Genomic DNA, 20225 nt, shown 5'->3' on the forward strand with positions numbered 1-20225 from the left:
CTGTTTTCAGATTTTGCAGTTATTTTTCTGTGTGCTTTCATTTTTTTTCTTGAATTCTGGCCAAGTCACAGGCACTTTGTAAATTGGGCCAACTGTTTAAGTTTTGACAAACTTAGAGAATTTGATGGTGGGTAGACCTGCCAAGAGGCACGAGGAGGAAATGCCCAGAAAATGTGCAGTCTGGGAGCTGAAGCAGTCACATTTACAGTCAGAGAAGTTTCTCTTTATTTGGCAGAACAGAAACAAGAGCCATTCCAATTTATTTGATAAACTGTGCACACATGCATCTTTTAGAAATACTCCCCACTTGATAGGATGTAAACGTTCAGAAGGATTTGTGTGTTGGCTCCTGAGTCTCTGCTTCTTATGTCGTGATAAATTGACTCCCCTGCATGTGTGTGAGCAGAGCCGAGACAAACGGAGCGTTGCCTGAGATGCGGTCCATCTACATTCAAATATTCAATCTGTGTGCTATTTTCAAACATAAATAAAAAATGAAAGAAATAACATTGGGACTTAAAGAATCATATTTTATCCTAAGTTTGTTTTTTTTTAAGCATCCCTCCTATCTCTTTGAGAATGTTGCCTTTCACTGAAAAGAATAAGAAAGAAACATTTTTTTCCCTTTCCCTGTTTCAACCCAAAACTAAACTTTTATATTGCTTTACTTGGGTGGCTGTGTTGATCTTCACAAAGTCGGTGCTGCACACGTGAGGAGTGATGAACGGGGATTGAGGTGGAGTCGCAAGCACAGAACACAAGCCGTTACCACCTTGCAGTCCATCCTTCGAATTTTCATTTTAAATTTGGTTTTCCATAATATTAATATTTCCTTTCCTTAATTTCAGAATTTGGGGGCGTTTGACATGTCTTCCCAGAATAAAATTTGTTTTAAAGGCAGTCACAGAATGGTTTGAACTGCCCCCTCCCTGTTTTTTTTTAAGTATCCATTTTTATTTGAATGGGACATAATTAAAATATATCATAATAATTACAGGGGAAAATGTGGTCAAATCATCATGGAAACAATATGTAGAAATCATCAAAATTCATCTAAAATATACACAAAAAGGAACTTCCCTTTGTGCACTTCCTGCCCACCAGCACCCTGGCCTTTCACATAACAGTGCGTGATGGAAGGCCTTTCTAGGAATGCGATCAGGGTGCAGGAGTTACGGTGACCGAGCACCCCAGCGCTCTGCCAGTTGCTTTCACGTTTTTCAGTTCATCTATAGGTCAGGTGTTGTGAGTCCGTTTCACAGATGAGGAAACTGAGGCTGGAGGGGTTGCATGACTTAGTCAGAGTCACACAGCTAGTTAGTGACTGGGCTAAAGTCAGGACCCAGGTCTGTCTTCATTCAGAGCTTTTCATTATTCCAGTCTCCAGCGATGACTGGTAGAGAGTTTGCATTCTGTGCTTTGCCTCTGAATGCCTGGATAATTTGAAGGAGAACTGCTTATAGGCTGTCATTCTTGCAATTTCCCACCATTTTAAGGTGGAATAGTGTCCCCTGTTCCTCACCTGTTTCACAGAGGTGTTAGGGGAGGGGAGAAGTAATGATCTTAGATTTGAAAGGCATCCATCTTACCAGAATCTTAGGGTCTTTGTACATTGCATCCAATTTACCTTCAAATTACTGTATAAAGTTAAGTATACTGAAATTAACGGTATCACCCACATTGTGGAGGTGCTGAAGCTGAAGCGTAAAGAAGTCATATTTCTAGTTGTTGAGGAAGCTGAGCTCTTGGCCGGCTAGAAAGCCCCATTTGATTCTGCATCACTTTGTGGTTGTGCAGAGCACGGTGTAGCGCAGCGGTCTACCGCCAGGCTCCTTTCTGCGCGGCGCACCAGGTTCAGACCGGGTTCAGAAGCCAGAGGCTCCAGCCACTGTCTGTGCTTGTTGGTGATGCACCTGCACAGAGGATGTCTGGGGCATCTCCTGGCTGAATAATCTTACATCTGCATGGCTCTCCTCTTTCCAGCAGTCTTCACTCTCTAAACACCATAACCTCCCTTCCACGTTACCGCCAGATGGGGGCAGATGGAGGGTTGGACCTTGGTCTCCCCTTTCCCTGTGCGGCGCGCTGGCCCTAAGACCACGTCCTCCTGCCAGCGCCCATCTTCTTCCCTTAGGAATTTCTGTAGCTGGAAGAGCTGCTGGTTCACGGGGCCCACTGCAGCGGGGGCGGGGGGGTGGCACATGCTCAGTTCAGGACCTCATTACACAGTTTGAGGACTTGCATGGTTCAGATGACAGCTGTCTCCTTGCCTCCAGTCCTCTGGATGGTCGCTGACACAGTGTCTTTTCCTTTGTGTCCACTAGGCAGCAGAGCTCAGCACTCCTTTGATTTCCCAGACGGAAGAGTATATAAACTTGGTTGAAGTTTCCCTGGGGAACCAAAGAGGGAAGTTCATTGCACATCTCAGAGCAGAGAACTGGCAATACCCCCTTAGAGAGTTATGTTCTCCCCAAAGCACCAGTGTTCCCTCCCTCCCTTCCTAGATGTCCCTTGGGAGCTCCAACTGCTGTCCCCTTGCTAAGGCAGGGGTGGGGGCAGGGAGGTGCCGGCCTCAGCCCTCTTCTGTGGCCTTCATCCCCATGCCTGCACACCCCGAGGACCATGTTCAGAAACAGACTGCGCCTCAGTTAACAGGACCCACCCCTTTCAAGGCCGTGTAGAGACCACCCCTGGTTTCTTTTCTTTTTTTTTTCCTTCCACCTCTTGTTTCTTGATGTGTTTTGGGGGGAGTTTTTTTCTCACACCTACTTGCACTCATTCTTACCCCCAAATCATTTTTCACTAAAGCCAGACTCTGTTTGTAATGTATTTCATGATTCCTGAAGTGTGTTCATAGTTACGTTGCTGCATAAGACTATATTTTGCCAAAATCTGACGAAGCTTGTCTTAGTAAATATTGGTTGATATTAGACCATTTTCTCAAAACTGTTACTAAATCCAAGGAACTTCGTTGGTATATACTTGAGGAAGCTCCTCCAAATGTTAAAAAAAATAAGTGTTGTTGAAAAGACCTCTGCAAGTAACTGCTTATTTACATGGGGCCGGTTGGAGTGTTTTTCTTTGGATGAAAAATTGTTGATCCTGCTTCTTATACGGGAGATGTACACACGCAAATATGTACTCATGACAGGTCTTAAAATCAACCATCCTTAAACCAGCAAAATATGTATGTAACATAAATACGTGGAAAGCACTCAATGGAGAATTGTCCATAAGTGACTGCAGTTCATCTTGTGGACACATTTATGGTGTTTAAGTTGCGTTTGATCATTTTACGGCCCAGGAAAGATGGATTTGTATCAGCAGAACCAGCCGGTGGGAGAGAAGTAATGAATTTGCTCCTCAAAGTTACGTGGTAGCGATGCCCTGCGTTCTCAGCACTGAGGAAGGCAGTTGGGTGTCCGACCTGGTTTATTTGGTGTAGTGACCTTTTGTCCCTCATCTCTGCATCAGCACCTCATTCTGGGCCCAATTTTAATTTGGGGCAAATTAAGACTCTACTGTCTATTTCTACTTTCTGGTAGCTTTCCCCAACCTCACGTGTGCTGTTTCCCCAGCTCTCGGTGTGAGGATGTCCCTGTGACCGAGGAGGGTTGGACCAGAGGGGGCCCACGTGGCTGCCTCACCCACTGTTTCCGTGGTGCCACGATGGTCGTCTTCCTTCATCCTCACTGTCCTTGTCTTGTTCACGTGTTGATGGACAAGTGGAGACTTCTGTGTTTTCCATACAAAGCAGGGACTTGAGGCTTCGTAATCCCTGTGTTTAACCTGGATTCAGGAGAAAATCTCAAGGGTAAAGAAGTAGGGACTCTCTCTATGCCCCACTGTAAACTTGTGTTACAAATATATTGAGAATGCACCATATTCTCAGTGCACATAAAACAAAAAAATATGCTATTGTGTGACTGACTAAAATAACCTTTGATTCAGGTGGACCTCAGAGAAGCCACCAGAGCAGAGTTAGTAGAGCCAAGGTACTGGCGCCTTACCTGCTAAGTACACCTCTCAGGGAACCCCCGGCACCTGCTGCCGTGTCTGCACGTGGTGGCAGCTCAGGAAACACCCGTCCCTTCCGCGGGAGTCCTCCCGCCTCCACCCCAATCACTGCCAAAGGCCTGTTCCCTCAGAAGGCTTAAAATCTTTTTTTTTTAACATTTTTTTTTTATTGAGTTATAGTCATTTTACAATGTTGTGTCAATTTCCAGGGTAGAGCACAACTTTTCAGTTATACATGATATATATATATTCCTTGTCACATTCTTTTTTTCGCTGTGAGCCACCACAAGATCTTAAAATATTGTAAGGTGGAGAGACGTTTATGTAATCAGTGTCAGTTATGTAGATTGATCAGTGCAAGATTGATTATATAGTTGATACTCTGGGACATGTTCCCTGAATAGAGTGTGAGCTACGTGCTAAGGAGTCGTGGAGGAGGGAGCCATCCTTCGGGGGGGGAAGGGGGAGAAGCGGGGACGCCGAGGGAGGACCCGTACTTGGACCCGCCCTGAGGCCAAGCAGGATGAGTCCGGCCATGGGATGGGGTGGGCAGCGGAGGAGGCCGCCCAGAAGATCCATCCAAAGACTGATAGATGTGCCCTGTTTCTTAAGTGTCAGATTTTCAGTCCACTGGGAGCTGGGGTTAGAAGGGCAGCACTGGGTCAGCTGGAACAGGTCCCAGGGGACACGCCAAGGGCTCTTGCTTTGGGAGGGGAGGGGGCAGGCAGGGAGCATGAGCCTTTGTAATCCCCACATTTAACCTGGATTCAGGTGCACATCTCAAGGGGAAAAAACCTGCAACTCCGTGTCTCACTCTAAGCCTGTGTTAGACACACTGAGAACGCGCCACGTTCTCCACGAATCCCCGCCGCCGGTTTGGGGGCAGCAGCGCTAATGGGGGGTTACAGCTGCTCCAGCGGAAACCTGCATCAGAGGCCCCTCGAGATTTTATTAAAACACAGGTTGCTGGGCCCCACCCCAGAGTTCCAGCCCAAGTAAGTGTGGGTGGGACCTCAGACTGCGCTTCTAACAAGTTCCCAAGGGAAGCTCGCCGCCAGACGGGCATCTCACTCTGAGAACTGCTGGTTCAGAAATACGCGGAAGGCAGAAGTCTCTGAGATGTGTGTGTGGGTTTATTAATGTGAGTCTATTGGAATATCAACAAGGAGGCAACAAAATGAGCCATTACCAAGACGGCGTCAATAATGATCTTCATTGTTCAGTATTTGGGGGAAATTATGTACCATGTTAGCGGCTCCAGAGAGTCCCCTCCCTATTCATTAATGGTGAGACTCGGAGTCGCCAGCGTGGCAGAGGGAAGACAGGGCCCTCCGGTACCTCTATGGCCCTCGTGAAGCCCAATTCAAAGAAATACATCTACGCCCCTTGGAGAGCTCCCCCCACACCAGGCCATCTTTCTGGCTCCTCCCAGCTCCACCCTCCGTGGTGGCATCTCACATCCCATTTTGGGCACTGGGGGCTCATACTGAGAAAGCAGAAGGAGGTGCACTGGATGCTTTTGGGGGCTCTCTCGGGGGTTTTATCTTGCTGTCTTGTCATCTTGTCACCAGAGTCCCTGGTTCTGCTGCCCGGGAAGTCACTCAGCCGTGTGTGCCCTCCCCGATATTTGAAGTAGCCGTTTCATTAATTAGAGATTTCAAAAAGTGGTCCAACGTTAATGAGCTGTGAAAGCGATAAAGAAGAAGAAACTGAAGGCCAGAGCCGCACAAGCTGGTGTCCCATTATCTGAATCCATATCTGGACCCTGCTTTTGCTTGAGGCCAGCTCTTGTACCAGAGATGCACCAAAACATTGCTGCTAAACCTGAGTACATTTAAGACAAGCCCGTCTTGGGGCTCCATCCTCCAGCTCTTCATCAGGATGCCCTTGGTGTGTCAGGTCCCCTTCCCAGGTGTGGTGAAACGAGCTAGAAATCCCACCTCTCCTGCAACTTCTTTCAGTGGGAAAGAGACAAAAACCAAGACATAGAAATAAATATATACAGGCATACCTTCTTTTACCGCACTTCTCAGATAAGCACTTTTCTTTTTTTTTTTAATACAAATTAAAGTTTGTGGCAATCCTGTGTTGTCAGATGATGGTTAGCATCTTTTAGCAATAAAGTATCTTTTAATTAAGGTATGTACATTGGTTTCGTAGACCTAATGCTATTACACACTTAACAGGCTGCAGTGTGATGTAAACATAACTTCTATGTGTACTGGGAAACCAAAATAGTCATGTGACTTGCTTTGTTGCGATATACACTTTACTGTGGTGGTCTGGACCCAAACCCACAGGATCTCAGAGGTATGACAGTACCATGTTCGGTAGTAAGATGTGCTTAGAAGAAAAATAAGAGAGGAGTAAGTAATGTGGAGGTGGGGGCGGGGGCAGTTTTCGGGAGCATATCCAGAGAAGGCATCACTGACAAACTGGCTCTTGAGCAAAGACTTGAAGGAAGTGAGGGAGCTAGGCATGTAGAAAGAACATTCCAGAAGGAGGAAAAATCACGTCCAGTGTTCCCAAGGCCGTCCTCACTGTGTAGCATGTTCGATGTATCCTGGATGAGCAAGGAAGGCAGAGTCCGCAAGGGGAAGGAGTCGTCAGAGATGAGGCCAGGGAGGAGACAGGTCGTAGAGATCCTTGTAGGTCAGCGGAAGAACTTGAACTTGTTGTGCCCTGAGTGAGCTGGGGCGCCTGTGGGAGGATGTCCCATCTGAGCAAAGAAATGGCCTCATCTGAAACTTAATTTTTAACATGAGAAACGAATGGAGGGACTATTGGGGTGGGGGGTGGGGCAAAAGCAGAAGCAAGGGGGGCCAAGTAGGAGGCTGTTAAAAATAATACAGGCAAGAGATGATGGTGGCTTAAACCAAGATGTCAGCAGGGGTGATGGTGATTGGTGTCAGATTCTCATTGTATTTTGGGGTTTGGTGGATAGGGTTTGCGGACTGCTTGGGTGTGGGGAGAAAGAGGAGCCTCAAGGGTGATGCCAGCGTTTCTGGGCTGAACAGGTAAGGGCTGGCATTGCCATTACTGAGATGGGGGAGCAGGAAGGGGAGCAAGCTTGGGTGAGGTTAATTCTGGTAAGTTTTGCACGTTAAGCTTGAGATGCAAGTAGGCAGACGTAGCAAGTAGGCAGTTGGATGGATGAGTCTGGGTGCAGGGGACATACGAGCGCCCCGGGAATCGTCAGTATAAATTGAAGCGATGAGGTGAGATGTGATCACTGAGAGAATGAGCTCCAGGAGAAAATAAAACACATTGAAGGGCCAAGTTCTGGGACACCTTGTTGTTAGAGATCAGAGGGATGAGGAGAAATCCCAGCAGAGGGAAACTAAGGTAAGAGAGGCAGCAGCCTGGCAGCCACAGGAACACAGCGTTTCAAAGAGGAGGTGTCGGTCCCATCAAGCCCTGCGATACATCCAGTAAGATCAAGAACAAGAGGTGCCCAGTGGGTCAGCGTGAAGTGACCGGTGGGGGCTGTTGACGACCTTGGCGGAAGGAGGTAAGAGCAGTGAGTGGAATGGCGAGGCGGCTAGTGGACTCAAGGGATAGTGGGAAGAAGGAAACTGATGACCTCAAGAAGAAAGTCTCCCAAGGAGTTTGCTATAATAGGAAGGACAGAGATGAGGAGAGAGCTGGAAGGGAAAGGCGTTCAGGGTGGTAGAAGTAGTGGCTAGTTCGGGTGCTGACGGAAGTAATCTCGCAGAGACGGGAACGTGTCAGCGCAGGAGAGAGAAGATGATTGCAGCATCCTTCAGAAGGCAGGACGGGGAGGAACCCGGTGTTAAGAGGAGGGGTCGGCCTTCACTGGGGGCAGTGATGTGTGTCTGATGCCGGGTAACTGGGGGGGATGGACGGTACAGGGCAGATGGCGGCGAGGGGTAGACAGGGTTGACGGTGCTTGTCGAAGTGTTCTTTTGATCGCCTCCATTTTCTCAGTGAAATAGGAATTCGGGTTATCATCTGAGAGTGAGGACAGGGAAAGAGGTGGTGAAGGCTTGAGGAGAACGATGGAGCAAGTAAGCTATTTAGAAAACTGTTACCTAAGAGAACGGAAGAGTGGGTGGAGCTGGGAGTTGCGGACTGACTGGTGGGAGACGTCCAGGCTCACTTGAAAGTGGTGACAGTGACTTTCACAGGGGACCAGGCAGCCCTTTGGTGGCATGTCTCCCTTCAGCCCCACCCTGCCAGGCAGTGCAGGTCGGGAGTAAGCAGACGGCTGGGTTTAACCCGGACTGTGGTCTCGCTTAGTCCAGGGAATTTCAAGAGCAGAACGAAGAGATCGGAGGTTGAATGTAAGGCAGTGGTTGTACTGACTGCCCGTGGTTCCCCAGCTGAGTGAGGAAGGAACCACAGCAGAGGTCAAGGAGCAGGAGGTCAGGGCCTTGGAGGGGTCATCTGTTAGTTGCTGAAATTACCAAGATCTGCGGCAGGAGTTCCGTAGTGCTGGAGCAGATGACAGTGAGCAAAACCTAAGGTGTGCAAGGAGTCGGGGCTGTCAGGTGAACTGCCTGCGAGAAGGATGGACCCAGGGAGGATGTGAAGGCGTGGGCTCCACATAGGAGGGGGTTTAGAAAGGCTGGAGGAGAAGTGGGTTGAAAGGTGGATGGATGCCCAAGAGTGTCTACCCCCATCCCGGCACGAGGGGATGACGGGTGTGGAAGAACACAGCCCCTACTTGAGAGGCCACGGCGGGGAGGGTTCCTCGGGGAGAGGCAGGTTTCAGTGAGAGCGAAGGTGAAGGGGATGCTCCCAGGAGAGGCTGAGGATGGGAGGATTTTGCACGACTCCCTGTGAGTTCAAGAGGAAGTGGAAGCGGTCAGAGAGGCAGGGAGCACTCGAGTCTGGGGGAGAAGGGAGACCCAGGCTCCTTCTGGGACTGTGGATTCCAGAGTCCCGGGACAGGGTGGTCTCTCTGTGCTCATCCTCCGTCTCACTACTCCCAGGTCATGGGTGTGGGTCCGTTAACTTCCTGGGCTTTCTTGGCAAGCTGGCAGCATCATGCCCACTCCTGCTGGTTCTCTCTCGACACCTGCTTTGTGTCCGGCCGGGGTGGTGAATTGCTCTGCTCTTACCCTAAGGAGCCCCCCCTTGCTGATCATGCCGGCCTTGCTCATGGTGCCTTGGTGGGGTCCGTGTTCCCCAAGTTTGGCTGACTTGCAAACCAGCTTCAAAGCCTTACAGCTGCCCAGCATCCCACCAGCGTGGGTAGGGGTGGGTGCATTCAGGGGCTGCCCAGGAGTGGAGACACCTGAGGGGAGGGAAAGAGGCTGGATGCGAGTCTGCTCCTGGCAGTGGGTTACGGATTTAAAATTGAGTCTTTAAGTTTAAAAATGTGGGTCTTTTCCCAGGAGCAGCGTGAAGCTATTAGGGAACCTAAGGGAGGGGAGTGTGAGAATGATCAGATTTAAGTTTTAAAAAGCTTCCCTGTCAGGGTTGCACTGGGTCTGTGGACTGCTTCGGGTAGTTTGGCCATTTTGATAACGTTGATTCTTCCAATCCAAGAGCACAAGAAATCTTTCCATTTCTTTGTATCATCTTCAGTTTCCTTCATCAGTATTTTATGGTTTTCAGAGTATAGGTAACCTCCTTAATTAAGTTTATTTCTAGATATATTGTTATTTTTGGTGCAATGGAAGTGTTTATGCCAGTTTTAAAATTCTGGTTTTTGAAGTGAAAAAACAGTAAGTGAAGGGCTGCAAATGGCAAAATATCCTTCTCTCTTATGGGTGAGTTGTATTCCATCACGTATATATGCTGCATCTTTATCCATTCATCTATTGATGGGCACTTAGGATGCAATTATAAATAATGTCGCTGTTAGTAGCAGGGTGTATGTATCTGTTTGAATTAATTCTTATTTTATGGTTGGCTTCATTCCTTTGATAACTATGTAAGTTTAAAAAGCTAAAGCTCTAAACGTTCTTAGAGACAATGAACAGTACATGTATGTAAATTTTAAAATATGTGCAGCGTATTGTATTCATGTATTTACATGCAACATATGTTATTTGTGCAGTCAAATTGTAACAATTCTACCTAATAAAACTGAAAAATGAAAACAAAAAAACACTGCTGCTAAAAAAAACGCTCCCACGTTGGTTGTGCAGAGAAGGGACTGGAGGGGACACCTGTGGACACTGACAACTGGGAGAGGCATGGCCGAAGCCACATGGGAGCTGGTGGCCCAGAGTGAGATGGTGGTGACGGTGAGAGACGGAAGGGCAGAGCGCCAGGGAGTGTCTGGGAGGCCAAAGGAGCAGATCCTGGTGCTTGTCGGCCTGTGGCATGTTGGGGGGAGCCGGGGATCGGCATCTGGCTGGCATAGCCTGGCGGGTGGTGGTGCGACTCACCGAGATGAAATGGACAGAGAAGGAGCAGGGTTGAGACAAGAGAGAATGTGTCGAGTTCGGTTTCAGACAAGCTGATCTTGAAGTTCCTGTGTGACAATCTGAAGAAAGATGTCTCCTAGATGGGGACGTGGGTCTGGAGCTGGGAGAAAAGGGCGGAAGTGAGAGAGGAATTTGAGACTCATGAGCCTGTGTTTCCAATACGACTTGTAGGGGCTGGTGGTGTCTCCTAGCCTCTCCTGGTCCCCGTGACCTTGGTATGTGACCGGGGGGCGCCAGAATATCCACCTCGTCCTTCAATAGGGACGGTCAGTTCAACTGCCGGTTAAAGGCTGGACTGAGAATCCTGCAGTAAAGCAGAACGTAGCGTGTGTTTTCATACAGATAATCACTGAGATGCAGGAAGGGTTTTTTTTACCCCTTTGTCCTCCTCCCACTCCTCCCACTCCTCCTCGTCCTTCTTTGTTTCTCTGCTGCTCCTTCTCTCGTCTGTTTCCCTCTTGTCCACTGTGGTGGCGTCTGGTAACCCGCACTGACATTTTATATTAAATGTGTAAACATTCCATCTGGGCACTCTCTGTAACAGAAAGGTCACGCTATGGGATTTCCTTGTTACACCCCAAGTGGGGAGTTAAGGGACACTTTTTATAAGCCATTGAGAGGTAACTTTGTCCCTCATTTTACAGAGGCACATGCTGCTTACAAGCAGATTTGGGAACCACAGATGCATACTCAAGCAGAGTACAATGATTATTTATAAGTCTTATTTATGCAGCTAGATTAATGTTTTCAATTCTGATGAAATTTACATGCTAATCACTTTTTGTTAATTTTTAAATTATTTTAAACAAATTTAGCCACTTTTACCTCTAATTAATGCTGATTTATTTTGACTTTCCTGGTGAATAGATTACTGTCTTAGACGAGACGTGGACCGTATTCAGGCGTTACAGTCGTTTTCGAGAAATGCATAAAACATTGAAGTTAAAATATGCAGAGGTAAGTTATGAAACAATTCTTTCCAGTTAAGAACATTTGTCTTATAAAATAAATGAGTTGATTGCATATCAGTGCTCTCTCCCCTCCCTCCCATCCCAGACCTTTCTCTTTAGGTATTAGCTTATGTCACCAAGTTTTATTTCAGTTACTCATCTTTCAAAGATAGCTTTTTATCAGGATTCGAAGTGTGACTTTCAGGCATGAAATGTGGTTTTACCAGTTGTCTCGGGTCTCACCACCTGGCATCCACCAAAGCTATTTTGAGAAGGTCCCTCATCATCCATAGGTATTAAAACAATGAGCAAGCAGTTGCTTTTTTTGTTAGTATCTGACCCATATATGTACTTACTGCCTGGAGGAGGGGTCAGTGCAGGGTGAAGAATCAGAGTAAGTCACACAGCACCCCCGGCTTCTGTGACACAGCTGTCATTTCCAGGGCCAGCGTGAGCATTTCCCAGGGATCTTGGTAACTTAGGAGCCTTCTATCCAAACTCTGAAAACTGATTTTGTATTAACCTGGTCACATATGCAAATAAATACAAAGTCAATGATTCAAAAAAAAAAAAAAACCCAAAAAACAAAAAAAGATAGCTTTTTAATTTTTGGCCTCTGCTCCATATGTATTCTTACACAATGTGAACATTTTTCTGAAGGCAAAATTTTGAATGATAGTAAAGTGGCAATAAAAGAATTCTGTCCAATTTCGTAAATTTTACGATGCATTTTAAATAAATATTTGAATCAATTTACAGCTTCTCAAATTAAAATGAAATAGTAATACACTTTTCAATAGGAATTGGCCCTTTTTTCTCTTAAAAAAAACTACATTGGTGCTTAAACTTCCACATAACGAGGAGTAAATTTGCTGTCAAACATGGAGTGGAGGCAGACAGTAAACGTTGAATTATCTGGAGGCAAGGCGCTGTTTCATGCCTCTGATCGGATATCCAGAGGGTTTGGATACATTAGTGATCTTATTTTGGGACAAAGACTGGCTTTTAAGATACTTTAAAGCAAAGAAAAGTATTCTTAAAATGAATGTGTATCTTCCAAGTGAATGCGTTAGTAGTATCTGTTTGTTTATTTTTACTTGAACTAAAGGAACCCTGTAGGCACAGCTCTTTTGATGTGAACTGACTACAAATCAATCAGCAGTCGTCTGTTTAGCTTGTTTTTCCTGAGTATCGCTTTTCAGCACTATTTTTATAGTTTTTTATGATAGTCTAAAAAATAGTTTAGACAGACGTGTGTCCCTAATTTGTTTCATATTAAATGCATAATGTTTCCTTAACATCTCCATGGTTTCCACACTCTCTTATCTGATATACACTAGAAAGAGAAATACTTTTCTGTTGATAAAATGGTTCCTTGATGTGTAGAAGAATCTCGAGTCCAGGTAAAACTGAGCTGTCTCTGAAATTCCGTTGTTATCATAATAGTATTCTATTAAAAACTGAAGAAGCTTCAGGCATGAATTATAGTTCAGTGTTCCCAAGAGGCTTCAGTTTCAGAAGCAGCTCCATCAAGGTCAAGTTATTAAGTTTGTTTCTGCAATTTATTCTTTGTGTCTCAAGTTAATATTGACAGTAGGAAGGAGAGGTAATCGTGTACATATCAAACGTACAGAGCAACTTGTTTTAGCGAGCTTTGCAGCTCAGTAACTGCTTAATTATAAGTTACCGCATCGGTACTTGAATAATGTGCAGATTTTCATATTAACATACTAAATTCCCACATTAGTAGATGGGGAAAAAAAAAAACAGTTTACTTGAAACAAAAGGGCACAGACTTTACCAGGATTTTATTTTATTTTATATATATGTCATTTATTCCATGATTTATTTCATATCAGTTCTTTCGATGCTGATTTGTTCAACACCATTCTACATATGCACATTTTTCTGGACTCTAGGAATACTGTAGTGGACAGGAATAAAAGTGTCTTCCTTTATGTATCTTAAATTTATATCGAGACAGACTGACAGTAGACCAGGAAAATATAATAATAACTAACACTTAAAACTAAGCATTCCATGTGGCAATTAGCATTTTAAGTGAGGTACATGCCTTGTAGGAAAAATATCGGTAAAAAGTGATGAGCAGAAGATATTGGGCCCTTAGGGTAAGGATGTTTTAGGCTTGGGCTCCCTGACAAAATGGCATTTTAGTTGAAATATGAGGTGAGAGATATTTAAATGAGTTTGCAAAGAATTAATACACAGTTCTAATTGGTGTTTTGAAAGAAAGTTTTAGAGCAGACAGAAGCAATAAACATAAAATTAAAAACATAAAATAATAAACATAAAATTTAAAAGATAAAATAGAAGACAGCTTACGTGAGGTTAACAAGGATGTGAAACTGTGAACTGAGACGGACGCCTGGTACCAGGAAAAATGAATGAACAGAGATTATCACATATGTAAAATTATTTTCAAGAGGAAAAAGAGTGTATTACATACAGGCTGAAAAAATTAAGTGACCTCCAAATGAAGAAAATCGAGCTGGTTTCCTCCTTCATTTGATCCTGTGCCTGTAGGGAGCGGCTCCACACTGTGCAAGCACTTGTGAGACAGCCACACCCCACCTCTCAGGAAGCAGAGAGAGTGAGCAATAAACAACACACACAAAAAACCAACAAATAAGAGGACTTCAGATCATGTTAAGCACGAAAAATACAAGGTGGTGTGGCAGTGTGGTGTGGATGGACAGGACGGGAAGGCCATCTCAGAGGGGCGACTGAGCTGAGTTCTGAATGCTGAAAAGGAGCCAGGCATACAGATCTGGAGGTGAGCACATCTGAAGTAGTGGGAACAGCAAGTGCAAAGGCCCTGGGGTGGGACCAAGCTTGGGGCCTTTCCAGAACCAGAAGACCCCTGAAGGTGGCAAGTGTGAGGAGAGGAGGGCAGGGGCTTGGGTAGGGACCTGATCGCGTGGCACTATGGATTTTATTCTTAGTGCTATAGGAAACCACCGGCTGGAATTAAGAGACAGTCTGAACATTGAAAGCCAGCTGGAATTTCCATTCTGTTCATAGATGACTTCTCCCCAAAACCCCTCTCCTGAAGACAGACTCGTGATCTAAACAATAGCCAAGATGGGAAGGTGCCTTTCCATGCTGCGTCCAACTTTGTGGGTTACAGTTTCTTTCTCATAAGGACAGAAGAAGAGTGAGTTATGAAAGAGAAGCCGCAGACATGTGTGCATGTATTTGAAAGGGAAAGGAGCATGTGAGCAGTGGCTGAACCTGCATCCTGAGATCCGAAGACAAGCTGCCTGGAGGGAGGGAACCTGTGCTCATTACAAGCTGCAGGGCCACCAAAGCCGCGGAGCTTTTCCGTGCCGCAGCGCTGAGTCCTCCCCGTTCACCGGCGCTTCCTACTGGGCCGTATGTGCCTCTGACGGTCGTGGGCTCTGGGGTGGGCGAGCTTACCTCTTGTGCCACAGCCGTGAGCAGAAGCCCGGACAGTTCACCTCTAGTTCCTATTTCTAACCAAACAATAAAATACAAACAGAAAACAGGAGAAACTGTTATCTCTAAAAACACAGCAGCATGTCATTCTAAGTCGTGGTAAATCTCACTTTGGTGAGAGGGCAGCATTGTCCATTTAACATTTGCAGATGAAGCTTAAATATCAAGATGAGTATCAGCTTTATTTTTTTTTTTCCTTAAAGTTGACATTTCTTTTGTGCAGCTTCGCTTCACCTTGTCTTAGTCACCGAGCGTTTGTTGGGGCTTGAGATCAATAGTCCGTGTGTTAGGTGTTCATCCATTATGATCGCTCTCGTTCTTGCTGGTGTCACTGCCACCTCTGAACACAATGTTTATCTTCTTCAAGTAGTCAGCTACCTCCGGATGGTCCATTTGGCCTGGCAGCATCCTGGAAATCACTGGACTTGAAGGGACAACTTCCTCAGGAAAGAGAACGGAAGGGCTCCTATGGAAGGATGCTGAGAGCCTCCTCGCAGGGGTGGCTGTTTCAGTTCCTAGTGGAATCAAGTTTGCCTGAACCGAACTGGGCTCATTGTTTCTGTGGAAGCAGAAACAGACAGCTACTCTTGGTCTCTAAATTGCACAAAAAAGTGGTTGACGATCTCTTTTTTAACGATACATGTTAAATTTACCTAGTCACTTAAGGCTCCAAATTTGTAACCAAACTGAAAAAAAATATTGAAAAAACACACTTGAATTCAGTTTATCCAGAATTTGTAATTTACTTGCCAAGATAGAGAATCTTCTTTCACTTCAGAACTTTGGTGTTGGCTGTAGCTTATAAACTTTCAGAACTTTGTCTAAAATGACACCCTCCTCATTCCCTTTTCCTTCTGGAATTCTAGCCATGCTTTCCTGGGGAAGTGCCTCTGAAGGAGTTTGATGTCACAGTTTCTGTTATGGAGAGTTGTTTTTTTCCTTCAGTAATCTTTTCTTTTTTTTTAATCTCCAGATAATCAATTACATGTTTATAGTGAAAGATTGAAATTATTCAGAGATACACACATAGACTATGAAAGTTCCTCCTGATCTAGCCCTCAGATGGAGCCATTTGCAGTGCCCTCAGAAGGTCTTCTTGGGCCCAGCCACACATTCGGACTCACAGGACCCCCACAGGCCACACGTAGTGACCTGGGCACGAAGTCACACAGAGGTCACTGCTCCCCAGCAGGGCCGAGGCAGGAGGGGCTGGCAGCAGCATCGGCCGCGGTCCACACGGCTGTCCAGGGGCTGTTCTCTCTGCCCCACCTCTCCCAGGGCGTAACTGCTAGGAGATGAGGCCCACGTGGGCAGAATGGAGAACCACTCTGCCCTAGAACCAAGTACAGCAGGAGAGCCCGTCTCTGGGAGCAGGTCCATGGGCAGGACTTCCAGAGTCCCTACAAGGGACATGAGCAGTTACGGGAGTGACCTCTCCCGGAGAAGCCGTGTGCTGTCATTTCCCTGGTCCACAAAGCAGTTCATCAGTTCATCAAGCAGTGTATCATTTTACCATGAGCCGTGGCTCCTAGTAACCAAGCGGGCACACCACCTGTCCTGGTGTACAGTCCTCGTGATGGACATACGGGCAGTTTCCTGAGTTTTGCTGCTGCGACTCCGGCCCAGTGGGCGCTTGGAGATACCTGCTTGTCTGCATGCGCAGACTGCATCTGTGAAGAGATGTGGTGATCCCACAGCTGTTCTGAGAGACGTAATTTATGACAAACCAAGATTAGGAAAGGACACACAGAGACCGGGTGGGCCGAGAGCCCTGAGGGCCTTCACCCCCATGAGTGAGGAGGTTTCAGCTCAGTCTTCAGATCTCCCTGTTCACTCACATTCATTTGCTCAATTATTTACTCTAATGTGTCCTTAAGGAGCGTGATGGCAACTGAAGGACCCCCAAGGGGCACCCCTCGGGTGGTGACCCAAGTAAAACGGGGAGGGTGGTTGATTACTCGGTAGAAAGTGTGTCTGGAGGAAACAGAAGGAACTTGGGGGTCTCACAGGCCAAGTGAGCTGACGGATCGAAAGGATGAGAAGCCTCTGGGTCCCCGAAACGCTGGGCTGGGGAGCTGAGAGCAGGAAAAAGCAGGAACCAAGGAAAAAGTTAGTCTGTCATTTTGCCTGGTGGCAAATTACAGAATAAAGAAAGAAACTAAGTTATCTGTCCTAAGTAACACCACAGAGGGAGCAGGCTGACAGCAGGTGGTGTGGACCACACGTACGATTAACGCTCCTCCCGCTTCCTGATTCGCGCCCCCGTGGGCTGAGCTCTCACGGGGGGGGGGGGGGGGGGGGCTGCGTTAGTCAAGATTTTTGAAACTGTTGTTTTATTTTTATTTATGTATTTCCTTTAATCTTAGCATTTTCTTCTGGATTCTAAACAGCTCCGCCTTTTGTTTTGAATTAATTTGCCCTCTTGATACACTGACGTGTATTGTGCAAGATGACAGCTCCTCCCCGCTTTCCTTGCCTGCTTCCCCCGCCCTCTGCACTGACCTTGTGACTCTTAACTGGATTAAACCCTGTGTTTTCAGATACCACATCTGTAAAACGGTAAGGCCACAGCTAGCTCGTGACCGATTGTGAGAGCCTCAGATGAAATACGGTGCGAGAGCAACTCTGAAGTGTTGGCGTCTGCTGAAGAGCCTGCCTTTGACATTTTGTCACTCAGATCACTTCCACAGTGCTCTTTATCTCTGTGGAAACTGCGCATTTTTTTACTCTATTAAAATCGGCATCATCCTTTTAAGCATCAGTCAAGTTATGTGCTCAGAAACAAAGCCCCGTTAAGTGTTCTCTCTTCTTTTCTCCACGGTCGAGGCAGAGTCCCTGTCCACGTGTCTTGTCCGTGAAGTTTACCTGCGGATCCAGGTCATAGTCTGAGTCACAAAAGCATAGCTCATCAAGAAGCTGAAAAGAAAGTCTGTTTTAAAACCACATCCGCTTTCAGCCACTGGAATGAATAGTGAAGACCTGGTTTCCCATCCCCCTCCCCTCTTTTGGGTGTGTGGTCTGGTGGGCTCTGACGCATGTAATAAAGTGACAGACACAGGGCTGGAGCATCAGAGGGTCACTGAGAGCTGCTCCTTCTGGGAGGCTCAGAGATGCCACCTCTGCTGGATTTTCAGAGGACTTTATTTTAGGACATTTTTCAAGGAGCCCTCCCCTCCGAGCGCTGGAGCCTGGTGGGCACCTCACGTCTGGGAAGAGTCACAGCACAGGGAAAGCGGTTAGCACTGGAATCGATCACTGAGGGCCCTTTTGTCGTCTTGGCTAATAGTGATTCTGCCCAGAGGCAAGAGGAGGAACCTGGAAAAATGGGATATTTTAGGTATTAAAACGTACCATCAAAATAAATGCTAAGGGAGCCTTAATGCACGTGTGTGGTGAGAGCATAAGGTGCTTGGACAGGCCGGCTGCCTGCCTGCATCGCAGCCAAGTCACCACAGAGTCCCCAAGCGCCACACAGAACCCGCCTCCATCAGCCACATCCCCAGAGGGCCCCTCCTGCGTGCAGCACTGAGGGAGAGAAGTATTTTCAGAGCCTCGGGTAAAACATGAAAGATCGCTGTGTCAGAGCAGCCATTCTGCCCCACGTCCGGCTGTCTCTGGTGCCCAGCAAATACCACTGGGAGGGGAGAAAACGATCAGGCAAGGGCTTATTTAATTAGAATATGGACTTTTCGTTTGTACTGATAGGACCATTTCTCACCTTCGCTATTTTCCAAGTAATTTCCCCAAAGCAGCTCCAGAAAAGGGAAAGAAAAGAAACTGGCTCTTGGCCTTGTATTTGTCTTGGACGCCCATTTACTATCCATCACTGAGATGCATTCTAAACAGTTTTATAACCAGCATTCTAAATTTAATATAAAAATGGTAGATCTACTCACTACCCAGATTACAACGCTACCAACCACAGCCACGGGGAGCGTTCAGTAAGCCTGAGATGAATTCAGCTGCACCAGGCACTCGGCCCCCTGGAATGCTCAAGCAGCAAACAGCCATGTAGGCACGAGTACAAGGCTGCCAGCTTCAGTTATCAGAGGCCCGGGTATCTCACCGCGTGGCTTGTAGCACAGCTTCCTCCCCGCCTGATAGGCGATCGGCATTCGAGTCACTGCTTTCAGAGGCGGGTTGGGGAGCAAAAGGCATCAATTAGCTGGGAATCTTCTCCAAGAAATGTGGATCCAGGCCCCAAACGAGGAAATTCTGCTTCAGCGCATCTGACGTGGGGCCTGAGAGTGTGTAGTTGGGGAAGAATATCCCCCGGAGGCTGCCCTCGGGACCCCTGGTTGGGAGGCTGCCTGCCGCTTCTCCTGCACCCACCTTGGAAGCATTAGTTGATTTTTCACTGACTCGTTGTTATCGATCACCAGACCTAAAACGTGATTTCCAGTGACAAGTGATCTTGTCAGAATTAATTACAGAAGCGTTTAAACCTAGATGACGGAAACATGTTGATTGCTTCTTTGGTCACCAAATACTGGGAAGCGTATTAAACTTATTAAAGTGGGAAAAGTGAAAACTGGAGCCTGTGGTGGTGCCAGCACTAAAGACTGAATAGGAAAAGATAGCTTTTTTAGTGCCATGCTCTGTTGTTGTTTATTGCTTTTTGAAGTGAAGCATCGAAGAGACTTTAAAAAAAAAAAGCCTGTTCTAGCACCGCGGAAGCGCCTGCGCTGTGCTGAGCTGGCAGAGATCCCAGCAGGAGGAAGCCGGTGACTCTGACCCTCTGACGTTGCCTTTATTATGCAGCATGAAGAAACAGAGCTTTCTTTTTATGTTGTTGCCTTTGTAAGACCACTCTTTAATAAATTCATTTTAAAACTGAAAAAAAAAAAGCCCAACAACCCAGGTTTTCCTCTCCAGCCAGCAAGGAAGCTTCTCTAACAGTGAGTTGGCACCGTCTGCACGCTGTGAGACACAGGTGCTCCGAGGGGCCTAACAGATGGAGTGGTCCAGTTTCTCATTTTAGAAATGAGGAGTCAAGTACCCAGAGAGGCTTGTTCCAAGTCGCACCAAGACTCGGGGCACAGGAAAGGTGCGTGTCCCCTGACTCCTAGTCCCCCTCCTTTGTCCTGAGTCTCCCTGTCCATGACCATGTTCAGTCAGGGAGGTGGAGTTTTCAGTGTCTCCCAATGAGACCAGAGAGAAGCAAGTCTGTTCCCTGTAAGAACCTGTTACAGAGCCAAGACCCCATGGATGGGAACTAGGGTTCCCTCTGTTGAATGTCATGATAATGACCAGTTCCTGTCATGTCTCTGTCCCTGAGACTGCACGATCGTAAGGCTAATTTTTGGAAACAAGTTTGGGTTGATTCAACTGCATAATTATTCTGAAAAATGCAATATTAAATTCTCACAGATCTGAAATG

The 20225-nt window shown here is 46.6% G+C and overlaps 1 protein-coding gene across 7 annotated transcripts in view; it reads left to right on the plus strand.

Moving 5' to 3' along the window:
• The window catches only part of KIF16B (kinesin family member 16B), a 243734-nt gene that overhangs the window by 188952 nt on the left and 34557 nt on the right, over window positions 1-20225 (plus strand). For 5 of the 7 annotated variants that reach the window (XM_074347845.1, XM_045508691.2, XM_074347847.1 and 2 more), the window contains one exon: window positions 11286-11375. In XM_074347845.1, the coding sequence (XP_074203946.1) occupies window positions 11286-11375 (90 nt within the window). Of the gene's footprint in view, window positions 1-11285; window positions 11376-13912; window positions 14247-17385; window positions 17601-20225 lie in introns of those variants that run through there. The other 2 variants (XM_074347850.1, XM_074347848.1) reach the window with 2 other exon arrangements.

This window comes from Camelus bactrianus, chromosome 19 (assembly GCF_048773025.1).
Source record: "Camelus bactrianus isolate YW-2024 breed Bactrian camel chromosome 19, ASM4877302v1, whole genome shotgun sequence".
NCBI classification, from domain to species: Eukaryota; Metazoa; Chordata; class Mammalia; order Artiodactyla; family Camelidae; genus Camelus; species Camelus bactrianus.